This window comes from Choloepus didactylus, chromosome 3, assembly GCF_015220235.1.
Source record: "Choloepus didactylus isolate mChoDid1 chromosome 3, mChoDid1.pri, whole genome shotgun sequence".
NCBI classification, from domain to species: Eukaryota; Metazoa; Chordata; class Mammalia; order Pilosa; family Megalonychidae; genus Choloepus; species Choloepus didactylus.
Genome location: NC_051309.1, coordinates 158,744,160 through 158,766,422, shown reverse-complemented (window position 1 = coordinate 158,766,422; position 22,263 = coordinate 158,744,160). Strand labels below are relative to the sequence as shown.

The 22,263-nt window shown below is 41.6% G+C and overlaps 1 protein-coding gene across 7 annotated transcripts in view; it reads left to right on the top strand.

Annotated features, from left to right (window-relative positions):
• Positions 1-6,446: 6,446 nt before the first annotated feature.
• Positions 6,447-22,263, top strand: part of ZNF827 (zinc finger protein 827) — a 177,506-nt gene continuing 161,689 nt past the window's right edge. For all 7 annotated transcript variants that reach the window (XM_037830750.1, XM_037830753.1, XM_037830755.1 and 4 more), the window contains exon 1: positions 6,447-6,993. In XM_037830750.1, the coding sequence (XP_037686678.1) occupies positions 6,951-6,993 (43 nt within the window). In that variant the 5' untranslated portion in view covers positions 6,447-6,950. The remainder of the gene's footprint in view (positions 6,994-22,263) is intronic.

The following is a 22,263-nucleotide window of genomic DNA, read 5'->3' as shown; positions in this document are numbered from 1 at the left end:
TAAGGTTTGTGCTTTAAGGGTAATGGATTTGCACTGTACATTGACGTCCTTCCAAGGTTTCCTATGAACCTCACTGAAAGACTTTGTAAGACAATTAGCTAAGGCTAAATATATTGCTGGCTATTGAAATGGAATCTGAACCTTGGCTTCACACACACTCTTTTACATGAAGGTATAAACATTTTATTTTGAAACGTCTTCAAGGTTTCTGCTCAGAGGATGTAACGCTCTCCTTGTCTGCTGTTTAAGAGTCTCCTTGTTTTAATCAATATTATCTATATTCTTAACATAGAGCTTGTCTCTATGGCTTGTGAATTTTTTTTTTTGGGGGGGGGGTAATTTTGAAAGTTTCTTCCTAGACCCCATAGCTACCAGTCATTCACATTTAAAGAACTTTCTGGAAGTTAGCAAAACAGTATTGAACTCATGCAAAAGTATCCATGTAAAATATTTTAAAGCACTGAATACCTTAATTTTGCATGTTGCCATGTCAAATGCTTCTAAATTCTGGTTTGCAAAATTGGTTTGTCTAAATCCATCAGGATGCACAAATACACCTTCACATTATCCTATGTTTTGTCTCTAATTTTCTTGACTAGTGGAGAGCTCACCAGTCAGAGGTCAGCCAAGAGTGTCACCCAAAGTTTCAGTCCCTCTGGCTCCTCATCTGTGCAATACCGGGGCTAAACCAAATGTTCTGTAAGGCACCTTCTAGCCTTAAATTTTTGTAGTTCTAATTTGAAGTTCTAATTTCCCCTCCTTATTGAAAATAGTAAAGTATGAGATTAAATGATGGAAGAAATGGAGCAAGAATGGCTAGTGTCCATGTCTAAGACATTACCATTGGCTTTTTTATAGGAAAAGACTTTTAGTCTTATAAAAAGGCACAGGCAACCCCCTGGCTACCAAAAAGATACAGCTGAAGCTCAAAGTGACTTGGTCCTACCTCTCAGGAGGTACTCAGCTACCTAAAATCTGGCATAAAACGGGCAGAAGTAGAAGTGGAATTCCAGGAATGGATGCAGACTGGGAGTGACTACTGATGGCAGTGATCAGCATCATGGAGATGGTGGAAAAGGAAACCCAAAGAAAACCCAAAGGAAGAGTAAAAAGGAAACCTGCAGGAAGATTTTTGATTGGCTTCCACTCCTATTCTGTTTGCTGATCTCCAAAAATTGTGAGCCTGAGTGTGTAATAATTTTGTCCTTTGTTATTCTTATAGCATTGTATCACACAGTGCTGTATTCTTAGGAGGAAGTTGCTTGGTATGTGGGTTGGGTAAACAACTTGCCAAAATGCTCCGGGTGTGTGAACCCCAGTGGGTACAGGGTATAGAGGGCAGGATCAACAAGGAAGCGATAGATGTTGGACAGAAAATGAGTCAGAGCTGATTGCAGCAAGAGAGGGGCTATGAAAGAAACCACAATGCATGAGGTGACTTGCCAGGAGACGGCAGTATGATCTGAGGCGGGTCAGAGGGTGATTGGGTCTGGCAGGAAAGATGTACATTAAGCCATCAGACAGATCAGCTTAAAAAAGCATGAAAGTGGGGAGCAGCTGCTTAGGGGAGTTTGCATCCAGGCAGATAAAAAAATGCCCACAGAAACTAAATTGATAGCGATGCCGAGAATGGCAAATAAGCACTCAGAGACGGGAGTTTTATTCCAAACTGGAGCTCGAGTTAGGAGTAAACAAGGAAGGACTTGGTGATCCAAGCAGGTAAGGGGCACACAGACTACAGAGATCGGAATTTACCTAACCTAGTTATGGTTTTGTACTCTGAAATGTTCATACACGGTGTTGAGTTGAAGAACTATTGGAAGGATGTTTAAGGGAAAGGTCCCGAACACATGAGTTTGGATGAAAGACATTCAAAATGCCTGGAAGTATTTCCTTTGCCAGCTTCTCTGTCAGGTCATGTGCTTGCACATACTTGTAAAAACATAGTTTGTCCAAATTGTGACAAAACTTGCTGATCCCCAGCCTGGTTCAAGCCTCTTAAGAATGCAAGTACAGATTACAGCAAAAAGCCTTCCCTGTAAAGGATGGCTGGTCATTGTCACCAGATGCTGATTTATACCATGTGAGATTCCAGCCGGAAGAGACACCGGACCCATATCTTGGCTTTCAGACTGGTGCTCAGTATTTAAAATGTCAGACTCTGAACACTTTTGGGGTAAAGAGTGTCCCTGTCTTAATTAACTCTTGAGGCAGACAGTTCAGGCCCTGGAAAGAGAAAGGGATCCTTGCTGGTTTTACTTTCCTGGAGGACTGAATCTCCCCACATTCCCTAAGGCTTCCATCAGAGGAGCCAGTCCTGAGGAACCCAGAACCAACACTCAGCTCCAGGGGCTAAATGGGCTTCATATTTCAGGAGGAATTTAGGATTGGATTCAGAGACCCCTCTCTTTGTCTCTTTAACTGCATTTAAATTTATTTCTAGGGCAGTGGTTCTCAAACTTTTTGGAATTAGGATTCCTTTTACATTCTTAAAGTGTTCTCTGAAGATCCCAGAGAACTTTTGTTTTATATGGGTTATGCTATTGATATTTACTATATTAGATATTAAACTGTGGACTATTGACATAATTGTTATTAATTCATTTAGAAATAACAATAACAATGAGTTAGCACACTTTTATGAAAAATAATTGTATTTTTCAAAACGAAAATCTTAGTAAGAAGAGTGTCATTGTTTTACTTTTATGCAAATATATAGCAAATAGAAGACTGCCAGAATCTCACATCTGCTTCTGCATTCAATCTGTGGTGATATGTTGCTGTAGTGGAAGATGTACATGAAGAAATTCCAGCCTCACACAGATATGCATTTGGAAGGAGGAATATTTTAATAGCTTTTTCAATTAATTGTGGATATTCTTCTTTGATATTACACCAAAACTTGATGAGGGGTAGTTTCTTAAAGGTTACTTACAATGTGGAATATGAAACTATATCAATGAGCTTTTTATACTCTTTTACATTGAAGTCCATTGGTCTATCTTGTACTTTGAAGGATCTTTTATTGGAGCATGATTTTGTAGCATCATTCTATTGGTTATTGGTTATATAGATATTCCAAAATGTTAACACAACATCAAAAAGTCACATTCATTAATATCACCAAATATCTCATCAGAAAAGTCTTAAGTTTTAGTAAGCTGTTAAACTCACAGTGATGGATATAAAGTTCCTCTTGGAACTGCAAAATTTATTGCTCTCAAATTACTATCCATTGTTTTCCTTGAAGTTACAGACCACTTCATTCAACTTTTGAAAAATATGCATGTCTGACTAACCAGTTTGTCTGTCAGTCCTTCTTTTAAGGAAAAATTATATTCTATTTTAAAAGTGTCTATTCAAACAATCTCACAAGTGATTTTCCTTGAGACAACTGATGTACTTTGGAATGCAGCACAAGTGCTTTACATGTACCTACTGTTTTGTCAAGGTTCAAGATTTAATAAAATCAGTAATTTTTACTGTTTCATCAAGGGCATTCTTAAATGGATCTTACCCTATTTTTCCCCTCTGAGTGCATGGTGGTGAAGATTAGACTGACAACTAATAAATTCTGGTGCCCCTGCCTTGATTGGTGCTAAGTGCCAGCAGTTTTACCCACCATTGCTTTTGCGCCACCAGCACAAATATCAACATGGAGAAAAGGGCAAATAACATCTTAGTATTATTATGAAAATAGTTTTGACCTTACAGACTCATCTGTAGACCCCACTCTGAGGTACCCTTAGCAATTCTTGGACCAGGATAGGATTTATTCCTGTGAGAATGAACATTTATGAAGCATCTTCTTAGAATGAACAATTCTGAGAAAATCCATTTTAATTTCACATTTGAAAAGTGACGGAGATGGGGGTGGAGAGAGTACTATAATTATTAAGATAAAATATGATTTTGAAAGCTTAGTCTATGGGTATGAATCATATACAATATTCCAATCCGACGACTATGGTAAACAATATTCCAAGCCAACGGTTCACGGGTGCGTGTCTCCAGAATATATATGTTCCAGAAATGATTTATTCATTTGGTTTTGAAATACATTGTAGTAATCTCTAGCTGTTTATCTTCTGAAAATTTTAGACTGACATTAAAATTAGTTTGTGTTCCCTGAGCAGATAGCAGTTGAGGGTAAGAGAAAGTACTTTGGAGGAGTGCTTTGCAGGGGAGGGATACCAATCTGAGATTTAAACAGAAATCACTCCATCCTTATTTCCATTTTCTATTGTTGTTTACTACTTCAAATAATTTTTGAAAAGAGGGGGTGGTATAAATAAATTCAATTTTATAAAACTTCTCTTGGCTGTTTTTGTCGAACACATATATAATTAAAAGTTGACAGCATTTGACTGCATGCCTTCAAAAGGTCCCAGGAAATGTACTCTGCTTACAAGAAAGGCCCAAAGTGTGTTTTCAATTATAGTGTACTAAGCACTATAGAGAGTCATAGCAATTCAGGAAAATGCAGTGGTGTATTTATGCAGAATAATAATCCTCAACATTCTAGCCAAAGGTTCAGAGGGAGCAGTGGTGGGGTGTTGTGACCATTCTGTTTATCCTGTGTTAGGTTTAAAGATCCTGGCCACTCAGGGCAATGAGTTTTCTTGGACTAGACATGCTCTGATTTATATTCATATATTAATTTCAAGTCCATCACTACTGAGAATATTCAAAGTCATGGGAACTTGAGTTTGATCTGAAAGATAGTTGTATTTCAAAATATAATGCAGGGAAACAACTACCAATGTACTTAAACCAATGTTCAAGGAAGAATTAGCTTAAGGATGATGCTACATTTTAAACTTGACTGATCTTTGCTTTGGTTGTAGATTGGACTCAAGCAGGTGTTTCAAAACCTGCTTCAGGTAACATTACTTGTCACTGGTAAGTTGGATCTTGTGGGAAGTTGGCAGGGAGGAGCTTATCCTGAGATTTCATTATCAATGAAAAAAATCTTTTGGGAGATAGAGCTTTCTTTAAGCTTCTCCAATAAAGTGTTCACTCTAAAGCCTTATCGTTATTTTTAAAGGGGTGCACAGGGACTTAACCCCCATGGCTCTTGTTAGCACTACCGGAATTGTGAGATTTAAGTGGGAATCTCAAAGAGGCATTAGTTATCCCTGTAAGCTCATATAGTGTCATTTAGTGTTCTATATCTTCATTGTGCCTCCACCTACTTTGATGAAAAATTCTATTTTAAAATTGGTAGGAAAATATTTAACATAATAAGATGATGAGTCAGAGTTTTTAAAAAGCTAAAAAGGAAAGATGCAGTTAAATAATGCACCTTTTAAAATTTTTAGCTACATCTGACTCATGACATATAATGTATTCTGCTAAGTTCAAAGTTTCCTCTTACAAAGAGAGTTCTATGAAACAACTCTTCTTCAGACCATTTTTACTTCAATTATAGTAGCAGGTTTTGGAGTTTAAATCATTAACAACCTCTGAGTGAACTTTTATCCAAATGACTGCAAGTCATAAAGAGAACAGTCCTCTTTCACCAAGTGCCTTTTGTACTAGAGTGAGACCCATCCTTTTCTATTTTTCCCGTTTATGTCTCTCTTTGAAGAAAGATGTGTGATTTGTAAAGTAATGAAAGTATGTATCAGTTAATGAAAACTGCTATATTGGGCTCATAATGCTCACTGGCATTACTTCAGGGTAAGCTTCATATACCTGCATTATGGCAGGGAAAAAAGTAAATTTCAGAAGCCAAATTTGCTGTGTGCACCGTAGGAATATCACGTAGCAGTTAAATCAACCATCAGGGGTGACCTAATCTTATTTTTCCCCCTTTGTCAAGGAGCTGTAATTTTCATTTAGGCAGCATTTTTCAGTTTTAACTCCACTGGGCACTCCAAAACCAGCACTTATTCCCATCAACCTACTTATTGATTTCACCATATGTTATCTTTTCATTTTTTTAAATTATTTTTATTGGATTGTTTTTTGGTGAGTGTGTAACCTCCAGAAACTTAAGGTGATAAGGCGAGAAAGTAATATTTTTAGTGACAAAAGCCTGATGAATTTTATACAGAACAAAATTTAGTTTCATCAACAAAAGAAAGTTAAGAGAAAAATCTATTTACTTTTAAAAATCAGTAAGAATAATGTACTAATCGCTGTCTAAAGAGTAGGAAAAACTTTTTTCCCCCTAGATTTGGCAACTAGCGGGATAAATTCGGAGAACTCCATCCCACCCCCGCACGCGCGCCCCCCATTCTTTCCAGACAGAGCTGTGCAAATCCGAGGCTGAGTCCGCCCTGGGAGCCTTAGGGCACCTTCCTCTTTGCTCTGTGTGTGTGTGTGTGTGTGTGTGTGTGTGTGTGTGTGTGTGTGTGTGTCTAGCTCTCGCTCTTTCCCTCAGTCTGTGCCTCTGTGTGTGTGTGTGTGTGTGTGTGTGTGTGTGTGTGACAGAGAGAGAGAGAGCGAGAGGAGAGAGGGAGAGCGAGAAAGAGAGAGCAAGAGAGCGAGCTGTGAGCTGTGCTGCTGCCGCCGCCGCCGCTGCCCTTTGATCCCGACATTAGTGTTAGGGGCTCGGAGACACAGAGCGCGGCCATAGACACCGCCGCACCGGCACTCATTTATTTATACCTCCCATCACACACGCGAGCATAGGACACACACACACTCACACCTATTAGAACCGTTTCCATTGAAGAATAATACGCTCGGGGACAAGCCAGGTGCACGACCAAAAATTAAAAAAAAAAAAAAAAGGAAAAAAGAAAGGAAAGAAAAGAAGAAAACCCCTCTTCTGGCTCCAGGAAACAAGCTTCAACCCATTGCACACACCGGAGAGAAGGGGTTTCCCCCTGCCCGCCCGCCCCCCAACTACCTCCCCGCTCCTGCCAGTGTCTGCCTCTCTGCCCCCACGGGGGTTTATTTGATCTCACATTAACCAAGGAGAATGTGAGAAAAGGGGGAAAATGCCCAGGAGGAAGCAGGAGCAGCCCAAGCGCCTTCCCTCACGTAAGTCATCCCTTCTCCACCTCCTCTCGTGCCATTTTCTCGCCCTGCCTCTCCTCTTTCCCCTCCGCAGCCTCCTCCGTTGTTTTCTGCATTAGTTTAGGGTTACAGAGGTGAAACTGACAAAGACACAGCCTGGGTTACTCCTCGTTTAGGTCTATGCTGAGGCAGCCATGTTGGTGATGATCAGCCCCGTGCCCTTTCTATTCTCTCTCTCTTTTTTCTTTCTTTCTCTCACCCCCTCTTTTTTTCCTTGAGATCGGGCTTTTTTCCCTTTCGCTCCCCCCTCCCCCTCGTCACTCCGGGTTGCTGGGGGGAGGGGGCAAGAGAAAGCGGGGGGAGTAGTGGGGATGCCGGGCTTTTTGTCGGGGGAGGGGTAGGTGGGGGGTGGGAGAGGTTGGAATCTTTAAAAAAAAATTCCTTGTGCTCCCGTGCCTGGGGGTGCGGGGGTCGGGCCGCGCGGAGGGCTGGGGGCCGTGACATGGCGTTTGGGGGTGTTCGGGCGAGAGCGAGCGGCCCGCCGCCGGGTACAGGATCCAGGGAGAGGTCCGTCTCCGGCTAAAGGTTGCGCCGGGGTTGGTCGGCCCCGGAGCCTCCGGCGGCGGCGGCAGGAGCAGGAGGAGGCGGAGGTGGAGGAGGCGGCGGCGGAGGAGGGGAGTCGGGGGCGGGTGAAGCGGGAGCGGCTTGGGAGGGTGTGGGGGCGCCGCACACAAACACACGGGTACACACGCGCCACCGGGCGGCTGCTCCCGCGGCGCCCGGGCCAGGGTGCGCACCGGAGCGCGGGGGGCGCGGGGCAGCCGGGCGGGGGGCGAGGCCGGGCAGCGGCGGGCGGATGTGGGGTGCGGGAGCTGCGCCGAGGCGGAGGCAGGAGGCAGGGCGGCTCGCGGCGCGCGAGGTCCCTGCAGAGCCGAGGGGAGGGAGGAGCAGGGCTCCTGGCCGCAATAAAATGCGGGGTCAGTCGGATCAGACGGAGCCGGGCGAGACTCGGGCTCTCAGACCCCCCTCCCTAGCGAGCCTGAGCAGAGTCCAGGACTAAAGTGCATCACAGCCCTCCCCGGCTGCAACCACACACACCAACTGGAGACACATACCCGCCGGCACGGCCCGGTCCCCTTCCCCTCCTCCACCCGCGCCCCCAGTCCCTCTCCGCCCTCCCTCCGGCTTTTCTTTGCGAGACTCTTAACTTTTCCCCCACTCCCTCTTCTAGCTCATCCCCCCACCCCCAATCTTTCTCCGCTTTGAGTGTTCGGAGATGCTGCTAAAGCTAAAAGTGAAGGAGAAAGAAGCAACTAAAAATATCTCCCGGGGCCGCGGGGCTCCTTGAATGCAGGGAGGAGGGGGCAGGGGAGAAGGCGTGGGGCGGGGTGACTGGGAGGAGGGGACGCCGGAGGCGTCGGAGGGAGGGGTCGGGGGAGAAGAGGGTCAATTTCTCAAACCCCCCCTCCGCCCCCCTGTTCCCCTCTCCCGGCGGTTTGGCGCTGCTCGGAGCCCGATCTTGCAAAACCCGGGCTGGGGACAGGAGTGGAGCCGGAGCGCCCGCCGGCCTGGGTGTCAGGCCGACGTGGTCGGTCACCTGAAGTTCACGGAGGGTGGGGGAAGGGTTAAGGTTATGGTGTCTCGGGCTCGGGTTGTGTGTGAGCGTGTGCGTTTCCGCTGCAGACAGGCAGCGCGATCGATCTCCCCCTCGCGAAATATCCGCGGCGGTGCCTGCCCGGGGGATCGGGAGGGGGGCGCAGGCGGGTCGGGCCGGGAGCCCGCGCAGCTCCGTGTCACCCGGGCCGCGGCCGAAGTGCCGAGCAAGGGCACTTGCAGGCAGCCTGCTCCGCAAACATTCTTCTTTCTTTCCCCTTCCCAGTACGCAGGAGCCGACGCACAGGGCTTGGGTTGTGCTTTTTCCCCCTTCCTTTAAAAAGAAAAATGCCCCTGTGCAGTCCTTTCTTCGTCTGCCCGCTAGAGGTTCTAAGGATAATATCACATATGTAATATATTTGCACATACAATCACTCGCAAGCGGCTGCGTGTGTAGGGAAATTTTGAGCGAGGAAGGAGAAGGCGGTGGAGTTGGGGAGGGCGAGTTGGGAAGCTCCGCGCTGCGATTCACAGAAAACTCGCAGCAGTTGGAAGAGTGTGTGCGTGCACATGGCCGGCCGGCCACAGTCCCCAGTTCTTTTTCGGGGGTGTGTTGGAGAGACGGAAGGCAAGAATCCGGGTGGGGAGGCCTGGGGGTCGGGGGGAGGCTTCCCCTGCTCAGACAAAGTGGGCTTCAGTGTTCTCTGCGAACTTGCCCTTAGATGGCAACTTTGGGAGCTGATGAGCTTGTGTGTGAAAACCAGGGCGGTGAGGGTTATTTGGTCACTTTCCTTTCTTCTCTTCTCCCCATGCTTAAAAAAGAAAAATGTTGGTGGGGTTAGAGGGAGGGTGGGAGAGGAGAAGGGATTTATCTGTTTCTGCTGTGCGGAGACGGAACGCATTCCCTCCCGTTGTGTGTAGCGCACTCGGGCAGCTGCAGCCTGCCCTGCTGGTGACCTTGACCCTGACCTGGTGCAACTACCCTGTCTGTCTGAGAGGAAATTCAGGCTCCATTTTAGCTCGTGTGGTTGATGGGCCGCTCCTGCACTTTGTTAGCTCGTGATTGAGTTATATTTTGAGAGTGGGCTTTCCCACCCTGTTCTCTAATTGAGTAGTTATCCACTCACTTGAAAAAAAAAATCACCTCCCTCTTTCAGTCACATGAAGTTACTTTTACCGAAGAAGCAATTACCTTTCGGAAACACCGTAAACGTCCCTCCAGTTTTTAAAGGGAAGCCTTAATTTGCGAAGCTTTTCCACTTACCTTTGCATTGAATGAATTTTTGTGGATGCCTGCCTTTTCTTCGCGTGGTTTACACATGTTTTGTAGGCAGTTTGCATTTGGACTAAGAGCAATTTCTGGGCAATTGGTGTATTTTGCAGTTGAGTCGGGTTAACAACGTTTGTTAAGTGCTGAGTGAATCTTGCAAAAACTTGCTGTGTGTGGAGATGTAATAAATACTGACTTTGATAAAATTAGTGTTTATTTATATTTAGTGTAGAATATAATTGTGATTCTCAGTCCCAGTTTTAATGCTAAACTCTTGTTTGTTTGTTAATTTATGTTAAGGGGAAAGATTTTTTTTCCCCCTGGAGAAGAGTTTTGTATCAAAGTTAAACTGTAGTAAGTGTGGGGATTTAAATTGCCATAAGAGAAGTCATTTCAGGTTTTTAAGAAGTTAAACAGGAGCAGGTTTGAAATTGGACCCTTAAAGAACAGTGTCACGTGTAATTTGGATGGGTAGGTTGGGTGGTTGTAGGCAGGGGGACTATAAATGGGGAAAATTGCTGTTGAGCCAAAGAGCCCCTCTGAGCCCCTTGAGTAAATACAAAAGTGGTTAAAAGCCATTACTGATATATTGTTCTAAGAATCTGTAGAACCTATAAACACATCTTGAAAGTGCAAATTAGAATACAAAAGATTACTTATAAAAACAATTCTATAGAAAATTTTGAATGCTTTCCACTTCCTCTTAGGTTCCCTTTGCCTCTGCACCCCTGAAAATATGACTAAAGATTTCTAAAGCATAAGCCACTGCTACCCATGGACTATATTTGTTGCATCTATTTTTCTGTTGTTAAATATAGTATAAAGATTGTACTAACCAGGCACACTTGGGATGTACAAAGCCTGCAGCCCTCCCACTCTACAGCAGAGAACACCAGGGAACCTGGAAGTTCCACCCTAGAGTGGATTAGTCCTGGAAATCCAGACGAGCACTTTGTATTATCTGATATGGAGTCTGGGGTGAGCCTTGGTCCCTGGCACTGTGTCCCAGCAATTCCCCAGGCTGGGCCTCAGCCTGGTAAGGTTTCCTATCTCCTTCTGTTCAACTAGACACCCATGGGACTGTTCAGAACCGAATTAGCTTTGGGGATGGGTGAGCCTTTAACCTGACACTACTAACCTAAGCATTAGGTTTCTGATTTTAAATGGTACAAGTTATTTTCCTCCCGGGTCTCTGAAGTTTCCTTTGCTTTGTTTTATTTTGCTTTTGTTATATGAACCTAATACATAGGCAGACAAAAATGGCTAGTCCTCTAAAGTTGAATGATGATCCCATCATCTATAAATCAAAAGGAGGTTCTGTATTAGTTTTTGGAGGTGACCCTCAACAAAGGGTGTTAAACCTATATTATTTCTTTAAAAATTATTACTCAAAATGAAGCCATTTTTTCTTGGCCTCGAACAGTAATTATCATTTAATTAAATTTAAATTAAATATATTTATGACTGCTGCTGTTGATGGGTTTTTGTTGTTGTTGTTTATTTTTAAAAAAGTTCTTTCCATGAATAAGGTCCAACACCCTGCTTGGAAAAACTGTCCTAGATAGAGGTCCTTTGAGATGCACCACTTGCTTGTTTTCAGCAGAATCCCAAACCGTGTAACTTAAAAATATTTCTCAGTCTAAGAAAGAAAGAGGTAAATTAATACTGTGACTTTTTGCCAGGCACCGGGTTAAGCATTTTATGAACATTATTTCACTTAGGATCACAAACTGAAGAGTAAAAGGATAAGGAAGGGCTCTCTCCTATGTGTGTTGCTTCTCTAAATCCTTTGACCACTGGTGCTAGTGCCCTCTTAGGAGTTCCTCATTAGATTTAACTTACCCATAAATGTGTATGAGTTTAGAGCCTATCGTGCTTATCATTGGAAATTCACCGGATGCCTATTCCCAAGGGGGAGCACAAGGAAAAGTGAGTAAAAGTTATTTTGTTTTTCCAGTATTTTCATTGTTTACTCAGTTGTGGGTCAAGACCAGAACAGGTTATTTATGTTCTTCGTTAACAAGACTTCAAAAAATTCTCTCTTGCTTTCTAGTAAAATTGGGAAGCAAAATGACTGAAAAGCAACAGATCTCTTGTTTTTTTTTTTTACTTTTGCTAGTCTTTATGTGCTAATCTGATGAAGGAGGAAGGGTAGAAGATTTAACTCTTTCCCTTTATTTATTCTTACCAATTTTTGCAGTGACCAGGCAATACCTGACTAACCATGGCAGGAACCACGTGGGAACAATTTTGAGTCTGAAGTAGCAAAATATATCACTGTTCCTGTCAGCCAGAGCTAATGATTCTGAGGTATTGAGTAGCAGTCTAGGTTGATACCAGGTAATTGTGCCTCTCTGTTCTCCAAAAAGAACACTCATGTATTCCTAATATACTAAGTAGGGTACCACTGAGTTTTCCTGTTAAAATGAGGAAGATAGTTTAAAACCACATTCTTTCTAATGCTTCAAAATAGTTTCTAATTTAAAAAATTGATATTTAATTTAACTGGAGTCTACTTTCTCACTTTGGGGATGACACAACTGTTGTGGGTTGGTCACTCTCTCTGCACAAAGCATTAATGAATCATGCTGAAGAAGCATAATTCGGACAGCTTTCGGCCACAGTGTTAGTGCTTGCTATTAGGAGAGTTCCAAGGGAGGTGTGAAAAAATCTCTGACTTCTGGGGCTTGTAAAATTACATGGGCAAAGGCCTTGGAAACACCCAAGGGAGAGTGCTGTGTTGGTGAGTAACCAAGCAGGCTTCTCGTGGAATCAAAAGTTGGTTTAAAAACAAGTAGTCCTAATAATGTGGAGATACTCCAACGTATGGTGCCTGGCTGGATCGGTAATCTGCCTTACTTGGTGATTCCAATGGTTTGGGTTTAAATCATGTTTGGACAAGTTAGTTTTCACAAAAGCAAAAAACTCTTATCTAGTATCATTAACCCTGGTCACCTGATAAGGAACTGGTATCTTTGCACTCGAAGATGACAAGGTGTTAAGGAAATGATGGTGGAGCCCAAACTGTAACTCTGTAAAAAGCTCCTTTGGTTTCTATGACTGGTCAATAACACTATCTGTGAAAGCTGAAGGCCCATCCTCCTCCTGAGAGGAGGTTGATATATTCTTTGGCTTTCCTCGTTTGAAGTTGCCACGTCCTCCTCTGTTCTTCCTTTTTTAAATATCTGCTGGAGTATTAGGATGGAAGGAAGGGAAAACAAACAGGACAGGCGGGAGCTCTGATCTTTCTGTTCTGCGTGATGTATTAGTAATTTTCTATAATTTAATCAGACTGATCCCCAAACAAGATAACGAGAGTGTGATCTACACAATAGGACTTTTGAGGGCATCAAAGGATTTCTAGCATCAGGTTTTATAAGACCATGGGCTCTGTGGTCAAGGAGTAGATGTTGGGTTTTCTCTCATTGAAAAGAAATCCAGACCAGGTCTAGTTATGGTAAGACATGTTTGGCTTTTTTTTTTTCCATAAGATTTCATTAATATTTTGGCTTAGTTAACAGATTCTAGAATCACAGTTTAGAGGTATAGATTGTAAATGACAATGCTGTGTCCTGTTTCTGATGTACTCTTTTCTGTCACCTACTTTGCTAGTGGTAGCTCAGTAATTCATACCATCCAGGGCTAAGTGTACAAAACACTTTATGGTTCATGGAAGTTGAAATGTCTTTTGTCATATTTTATAAGAAAATAATGTGTGAAGCATAGACCTGAGAAATAGCTAAGAGTGCTTGATGGGCGGAAGTTTCTAGCCTCTTTCACCCTTCTATTTATGAGCAAGTTTCGTATTGCTATACTCTGTAAATTACATTTTTATATTAGAGAATAGTGTATGACTAGATGCTGAAGCAAGGGCCCTCTCAGATGACTCTTTTCATTCCCCAAGGGCCCACCTTGGGGTAGAATTGCTGTAGTTACAAGGTAGTTTTCATAAATTAAAATCAGACCTTGGCTTGATACTAATTTTAAGCTGCATGGGTGCATAGGGCTGTTTATTTTATAAAAGTCAGCCTTCTTGCATGCGTACACACGTGTGCACGCACACACAGAGGCCACACTATGGCTAATTTTATAAAATGTACGGTGATTACACACCCATGGTTGGAGATCAGAATGTGGCCTTTAGCAACTCTGCTTTTAACTGACCCAGGGTTGTATTAAATGCAGCAGATTGCTGTGTGCTAGAAAGGATATTGTTTCCAACCATCCATTCCCCTGTTAAAAAAAGTCCTTAGAGCTCTTAAATGACAAAGGCTCAGGTGCTCTTTGCTTCTGTTTTTACGAAAATCCAAATTCACTTAAGTTTTATCCACCAGCAAGGAAGAAAAATGCATGGACTTTCTCTGAGACTTGGGCCTGAAAAAGCAGACCCTCAAATAACGTCTTTCTGTGTCTCTCTGGTAATTTCTAGATGGAGCAGAAAAGGGGTTAGCGACCATTAGAACAGTGGCGTGAAGGAAAAAGGAAGGGGTGAGAGAGATGCAGATCTCAGGGTGAATTGTTTTGAGGGTTCTGAAGAAGTTGGCCTCCAGAGGAGACTGGGGAAGCCTGGGGGAAAATGATCTTTTACATGATTGATCAGCAGCACTTTGTTTATCTGAGCGTTTGAAACAAGCTACTGTACTTTTCTAAAGTTATATAGTGCTAGCATATACATGTTTGGTGCTAGCATTAATCTTTGGTGAGATATTTTAAAAATCTTTTTGATGGTTTGTAATGAGTGGGAGAAAACATTATCTGTGACTTTGCCCTCTTTTCACTGTGTTTACTGTATATGGTATGATACGGTAAAAACAGAGAACTCACATGCTTTTTAAATTCATAGGGTAGTGGTAAAGTGTATGAACTCTGACACCGTCCTGTTCAGAGCCCAGCTTTGCCACTAACGAGCTGTGTGACCTTGGGCAAATTACTTAACTTCTCTGTCCCCCAGATTCCTCATCTTTAAATAGCAACAGTAGTTCCCATATTATCAGGTTATTATAAGGATTCATTGAAAATATACATAAATGTAAATATTACACACACACATACAAAATCATGCCTAATTAGTGCTTGGCACATAGCAGGAGCTCAATAAGCATTAGCTAGCAAATTCACAGAGATGGAAAGCAGATTAGGGGTTACTGGGTGGATGGGTCAGGGGGAATAATGGGGGGGGATGTAAAAAGAAACAAAAGAAACAAATAAAAAATGTGTTAGCTGTTATTAAGAATATGAAATAAGTTTCAGTTTGCTTAGATTGTGATTAGACTATGGGCATTTCTGATCCAGAATTCTTTGCTGGTTTCTTTGTTTTTATTTATTTATTTTTTCTTTTCCACGTATCTTGTTACAGTGATGAGTAATAATATAATATGGTAAAATTCTTTTATAAAGGCTCTTATTGTAGAGTTTGACTAATAATTGTTTCATAGGACGATAGTGTTATATTAGGCTTTTACTATAGGGACGAGTTCCGCTATTTATATGATTTGACCTGAACTATATCTAAATTGTGTAATAATCCTGTGAATTTATGACTGGGTTTAACTGTAAAGTGAGGATAGTAAATCCTCTTTCACAGGCTTGTAGTGAGACTTAAATGAGAGAATAGGTGTTTAACAAATGCATCTTTCTTTATTCATTTATTCAATAGGCAGCTCACTGATTAAAATTGCCTCGGGGAAATTTATACTGGGGTTTCCATATGTTATATAGGTAATCAAATTTTGCACAGAAAGAAGGAAAGGCAGGGTCTGCCCTCTCTAATCCCAGAGAACCAATCCAAGAGAATGCGTTGAGGGTGTATGCTTACTGCCTATCTATATTAAATGAAGGATTGTATGAGGGGTGTGTGATAGATCATATCAGAGGTTGCAAGCTGGTGGCCTACTGATGTGTTTTGACGCACACAGGACGTTTAAAAAGTTGAGATAACAATTTGGAAATGGGAGGTTCTGCATAAAAATCCATATTTCCAGCTTCTTTTGAAAACTTGGAAGAGCAGGCAGCCCTGGGCCCACCTCCCCACATGGCAGCAATCTGCTGTAGTCGTTGGCTGCCGTCTCCCACCCCGGGCATGTGCTCTTCAGTCTGCCACTGTTCCTACCACTCAGCTGTCATGTCCCCATATGCATGGACACCTGCCTGCTGCCCTCATGCATTTTACCTCCCAGCCCCTGCAGGCCTTTGGATTAGAAACTAGTCTACCTTCGTCCACATTCTTTGATCTTTTAATTCATCACTGAGGCTAAAGTATCAAGAAGCAGTATAGGGTAGGGATTAAGTTCCCAGTACCAGATGCATGAGCTTGCATGCATGCTAGTTGTGACTTTGGCAAATTGCTGCTGATCTCTCTCAGTTTTCTCATCTGTAAAATGGGGGAACATTGTAGGTTCTATGGAAACTGAGTTCATATATGTAGATATTTGGACCTGTGTTGACCGTATTAATGCACCTGAGGTTTTTCATTTGCTGTTAAGGAGCTCAGTAGGATTGCTTTAACTGTACTATGTAATTAATGAAACACATCTATTGTTGCCTATCGGTGTCTGATCACCATCAGCCAACCCAGTGGTTCTCAACCCTGGCTGCACATTAGAATCACTTGGGAGATTTAAAAAATGCACATCTTCCCAGAAGTTTTAATTTAATTGACCCAGAATGGAGCCTTGGCATGGATGTTTTTACAAAGCTCCTTGGGTGATTCTAATGTGTAGCCAGGGTTGAGGATCCCTGGAATAACCAGAACTCCCACTCTGGGGTGATGTCATTTCAACCAAAAACAAAGATATAAAGCTGACCCTGGGCAGCTTAATGATGAGCCCTTGTTAGACCCTTAAAATCCTAAAAATAGCTCATGGACTTGAGTAGTTGGTTGAAAACCAGAGGCTTGGGGAAGGAACCTGCACCACGCAGGAGACACAGGCTCAGGTCTTCTGTCACCTTCTCCCACCATCGTCCCCAGGGTTTCTTACTAGCTTTGTGACCTTGGAAAAGTTAACCTTTCTTATTTTAGTAGCTCCATCTTATAAAATGGATAATAATAACATTAACCAAGCTCCCTATTTGTACTATGCTTTATTGTTCACAAAGCACTTTCACTCAGACCATCTGCCCACCAGGAAGGTAGGGAGGGTCTCCTTCCACTAATTGGACAGAAATGGAAACTGAGCCACAGAGAGAGGAAGAAACTAACTCGGGGTCATCAGTGTCTGGGACCACCAAAAGCCACGTCATCTGATGGTCTTTTGAAGCCCTTCCGGCTCTGAGGTCTATGAAATCTGCATGGGATCTCACAACTAGAAGTTTATCCTTTGCCACCTGAAGCCCCTCTTAGGTAGAGGAGTCTTTAGGTGCTGATAGAACACGTTGGCTCTGTGATTCATGAAAATTCATGATGCCAGTATTTCTTTCCTCAAAGATTTAAAGTTTGGGTTTTTGACCTTAGACCAAGCAGAGAGTAATAGAACAGAGTCACATGCAGTGACATTTTCTCAGGTCCAAATTATGTACTCCATATGGAGAGCCTACCTTTGTGTAATGGCCTAGAATTACGAATCGTTTTCGAATCTGTGCTTGTTGGGTCCTGCTTGTTAACCCAACAATCCTCTCTAGAGCACAAAACACAGCTGTATTTGGGAGGAAACAAAGTGTGGGAGACTCTATGCTCCAAGAAATGTTCCTGAAATGTAGTATGATTTCTGCCTTCTAGGGGAAAGCAAACCTAAAATAATAATCTACTGGGTTGTAATCTGACCTTAAGAAAGAGAGAAATCAAATTATAGTGAGCTGCTTTCTGACATTTATAGGAAGAGACAAATTATGCAATCTAAAAGTTGGTTCTGGGTTGGCCAGACTACTAGAGCACAGCTAGAAAACTGCACCAGTGGCTACTCAAATACTTGCTGATAGGTGGGGAAAAAAAAAATTATCTATCTATCTATCTATCTATCTATATGAAGAGAAAGAAATCAAGTATTTTAAATGTGATGGGTATACTCCATAAAGTGAAAATCATAGAAATTACAGATATTAACCCTGTTTATTATCTTTAAAACTCTGTCTAGGTTTTAAATGACAAAAGTAGTATATGCTTACTATAAATAATTAAAACCATGCAGAAATGTTTAAGGTAAAATGTAAAAGTCCCTTTACACTTGTACTCTGTTAACCAACAAGCAATATTGAAAATTCAGCCTTCATTTGAAAAATGGGTGCATTTCAGCAGATTGGCTGAATTAATTTAAGTACCACATTCAGAAAAAGGCTGCAGTATTGCTCATGTCTGCTGATTAGATCACATCTGTAATATTGAGTCCTCCTAGACTGGGAGCCTGATTTAAAGGGGGAAATTGATAAACTACTCACCAGAAGGGAGGCAGCTAAGATGTTGTCAGCACTTGAGATCATTGGAGGAATTAATTATTGAGGCAATTGAGAGTGCTTCATTTGAAGAAAAGAGTAGAGGTGGAAGAAAATCGTGCATGGTAGCCTCATTAGGATAGATGATGTGCTCCCAGCTTGCGTGATAACTGATGTGTCATTCATTCATTCATTCATTCAATCCCTGCTTTTGTGCCAGGGATTAGGGATGTGTTGAGATGAGTAAATCATGGTCACTGCTCTCAAGGAGCTCAGAGTCAAGTGGGAGGAGAAAGATGGAAACAGATCACTAAAATTCAGCATGAAAAGAATTTTTCTGAACAGAAAACAGAGACTAGGTACAACGGTTTAGAAGTTATAGGGAAGATAACTTTGATTTGATAATATAATACAAAGGCCTGTTGAATAATTAAAACTGTCTAAAAATGAAACAAAAGAAAAATCTTACGTTTGTGAAAGAGCTGCTTTAACCACTTATTAGAGGTCATTTTCTAAGGACTTCAAATAAGATGGGTGCGGTTGGGAGGAGAAAGGTTGAATTCTAAAATCATTTAATATTATGAAAAAGAATTCTGTAAAGCAAATGCTGCTTTGCTTGATGTCTATTCTAAAATAGGAAATCTCTTCCTATATTGGGGCAAACATCTTTTAATATAACTGAACTGAAACCCTTTGGGGAGAAGAGTATATGGCAGCATGCCCGGGTCATGTTACCCACTGTGTCCTGTTAGCACACAATGAGTGTTCAGTCAACTGAGAGTTGAAGACTCACTTGGAGCTCATTCATTGAGAAAAAGTTTTGAGCATTTACCTGTCTCCCCAAAGTAGTATAGAATGCATTGTCCACTGACAAGTCTTTCAAATGTTGACCCAAAACAATCACAGAGGATAAGTACAAATCAATATGCGAACAAGTACAAGTCAATATGATATGAATTAGATGTATAAATTTTGAGAAAATGAGGAGTAAGAGTAATGGGGAAAAGATTCTTGGAGAGGAGTGATGTTTAAAGCATCCTAAAGGAAGTGATGGGTTTAGAGCTTGAGAAGAGAGGAGAGAACATTCCAAGCAGAAGAAATGACATTAGCCAAGAGTTTGAAATAAACCAAAAGAATACAGGAGACACTAGGAGAAGGGACATCGTTGAACTGGAAGGGCCGTGTTGGTGATGTAAGGATGGGAGGTGGACAAAATATGGTAGGAGCTGCCCCAGGTGACAAAGGATTATGATTGCAAAGTGTAGTGGTTTGAATATAACTTAAAACACAACTGTGAAGTGTGTTCGTTGCTTTTCCTGTGATAAAAATGGGGATGGAGGATGATAGCCTGAAGGAAGAAATGGCCTTTTTAGGTAGAGAGAACTGCTGAGGAACCAAACTAAGATAAATGGCAGTGGGATGGGACCTCTGAGGGTACCCATGGGAAGATACCTGTCCCTTGATGGGCTTCTCTGGGGCCAGTGCTCCTCCCCTCCCCCTTGAAGGTTATGATGCATGTGCCATAGCTAAACGCTATAGCTAACATTAATATACATAAAGTGAAGCATAACAGTAAAATGAACATCTGTAAACCCACCGCCCAACCTAACAAGTTTGAATACTGTTGAACCTCTTCATGTTCGACTCTCCTTACCTGTCAAGGCTTTCCATCATCCTGGATTTTCTGCTGATCGCGTTTTCATTGTTTTACCATATTGTTTAATTTTGCTTGTTTTTGAAATTTATAAAAAGGGTACCAAACTGCATGCATTTTGCATCTCTGGTTTTCACTCAACTCTTATGTTTCTGAGATTTATCCATGTTGATACCTGTGGTGCATTCTTTTTCACTTTTCTCTCCTATTATACTGTAAAAATGTAACAGTGGATGTTTGATTTGTACATATCACTTTGGCCAGAGTTTAAATTTCTCTAAGGCACTGGTTCTCAAAATATTTTGGTCTGCAGTATCTCTTTACATTATTGAGGACTCGGAAGAGCTTTTGTGTATATGCATTGTATCTATTGATATTTACCATATTAGAAATTAAAGCAGAGAAAGTCTTTTTACTGTTAAAAATAATGATTGTAACCCATTACACGTTTACTATAACTAGCATATTTTGAATGAGAAATATAGTTTCCAAAAAAAGTTAGCTAAAAGAGTGTATTTTTAAACTATCTTTAATATCTGGCTTTCTTGAAGACTAGATTCTCATATTTGCTTCTGCATTTAGTCTCTTGCCATATATTGTTTTGGATAAAGTGTATCAAGGAAGTTTGTTCTCACATATATATGTAATAGCCATTTCAGATAATTGTTGATACTTGTCTTTGAAACTAAATTAAAATTCAGAAAGATACAGCTTCTTAAAGGTTAGTTGCAATATGGAATCTGAAACCATTTCAATGAACTTTTCCTATTCTGTTACTTTAAAATCCATTGGTCTGTCTTTCACTTTGAATGGATCATCTTGCATGTAACATCATCTATTGATCATCTGGAAGATACTGGTTTACTGAGTTATGTAGATCTTCCAAATGTTGACACATTTCATTATTTGATATTAAAAAAATCCTTCTGTTGCTATCACCACTGACTTTACCTAAAAATTCTTTAAATGCTATAATGGGAATCTTATCAAGTTCACAGGGTAGGTTACGTGTTTTCCAAAATTTTTATTCTTGGAAGCTTGACTTCTTCATTGGTAACAAATTCTATTATTTTTTTTTTTTAAATGTATCAGCCTTACTTCATTTATCTTCAAGAAAAGTCTGGCAAATACCAAAATATGAATGACCCTAGTTTGTCAGGTTGTGTACTTTTCAAGTAAAAATGATGCTCCATGATAAAAGCGGCTAGTCTAATTCCCAGCTGACACGCTCACTGTTGTCCTTTTCCTTGAGACAGCCTTCATGCTTTGATAATGGGCAAAGAGCTTTTCCATACTTCTCATTTCATTACACATAATACGGAAATGATGTTTACGCGAAGGTCAATATTTAATAAAATTAATAGTATTTTTAGTGCTTCATCAAAAACATTAAGTGAAACTGGCAGGGTTTTTATTTTTCATTTTGTTTGTTTTTACCCCGTGTGTGGTGCCACTGCCTTGACTGGTGCTAAGGTGCCAGTAGTTTTACCCACCATTGCTTTTGTATCATCGGTGCAAATGCCAACAAGGTGAAAAGGGCAAATAACGTCTTAGTGTTTCAAAAACAGTTTTGATCTTGAGGATCTCTGAAAGGGGTCCACAGGCCACACTTCGGTATCTACCTGGGAATGGAAATGCTGAGTCTTGGTGCTTGTACTTCTTCAGCTTTACTAGATTTGCTATATAGCTGCACTTGTTGAATGTTTTCACTGAAGTACCCAAAAGGCAGAGAACCCTGAAGACTGGAACCCTTACCCCAGAGCCAATCTGAATATCTGAGATTTCTTTGATGTACCTTTGTAGTCTCTTGTTCTGCCTAGAAATTTGAATGAAGATATGCATTCTACCCCGTAATATGCATGTGTTTGTTTTAAAATAAAAGTATTGTCTTAAATAAACTCATCAGTTACATTACTTTTCTTTCCCACAAATATGCGTGTAAAATTGTTGCTCCCTGAAGATGCTCGTGCTTACCTTGTGGCTTCCTGTACCCCTGCACCCGTCTTGGGGAAGGACAGCTCTGGTGGTTACCATGGGTCTGGCATGGTTTATCTTGGAGAGCATATGTTTGCATGTAAGAGGTGCTGAGGTTTCCAAGCCTGGGGAACTAGGAGTATCTCTGGTCTTCTTGTGTTCCCTTTCTGTGTTGCTGTCCTCACCACCCATTAACCCACTCACCAAGACAGAAACCAGAGCATAATCCTAGATGCCACCCTCTCCCTTTCCACCTTCACTGAAAGGATCACCAAGTCCTGTTGATTATACTTCCAAAGTATCTCTTGGATTCATCGAACCCACTCGCTATTACTTATGTAATCCTGATAATCCTTTGTTTAGAGTCTTTTAGGTTTTCCCCCTAATGTTAATGTTGGACTTCTAGACTGTGGTACTTAGCAGAACATAGAAGGTGCTT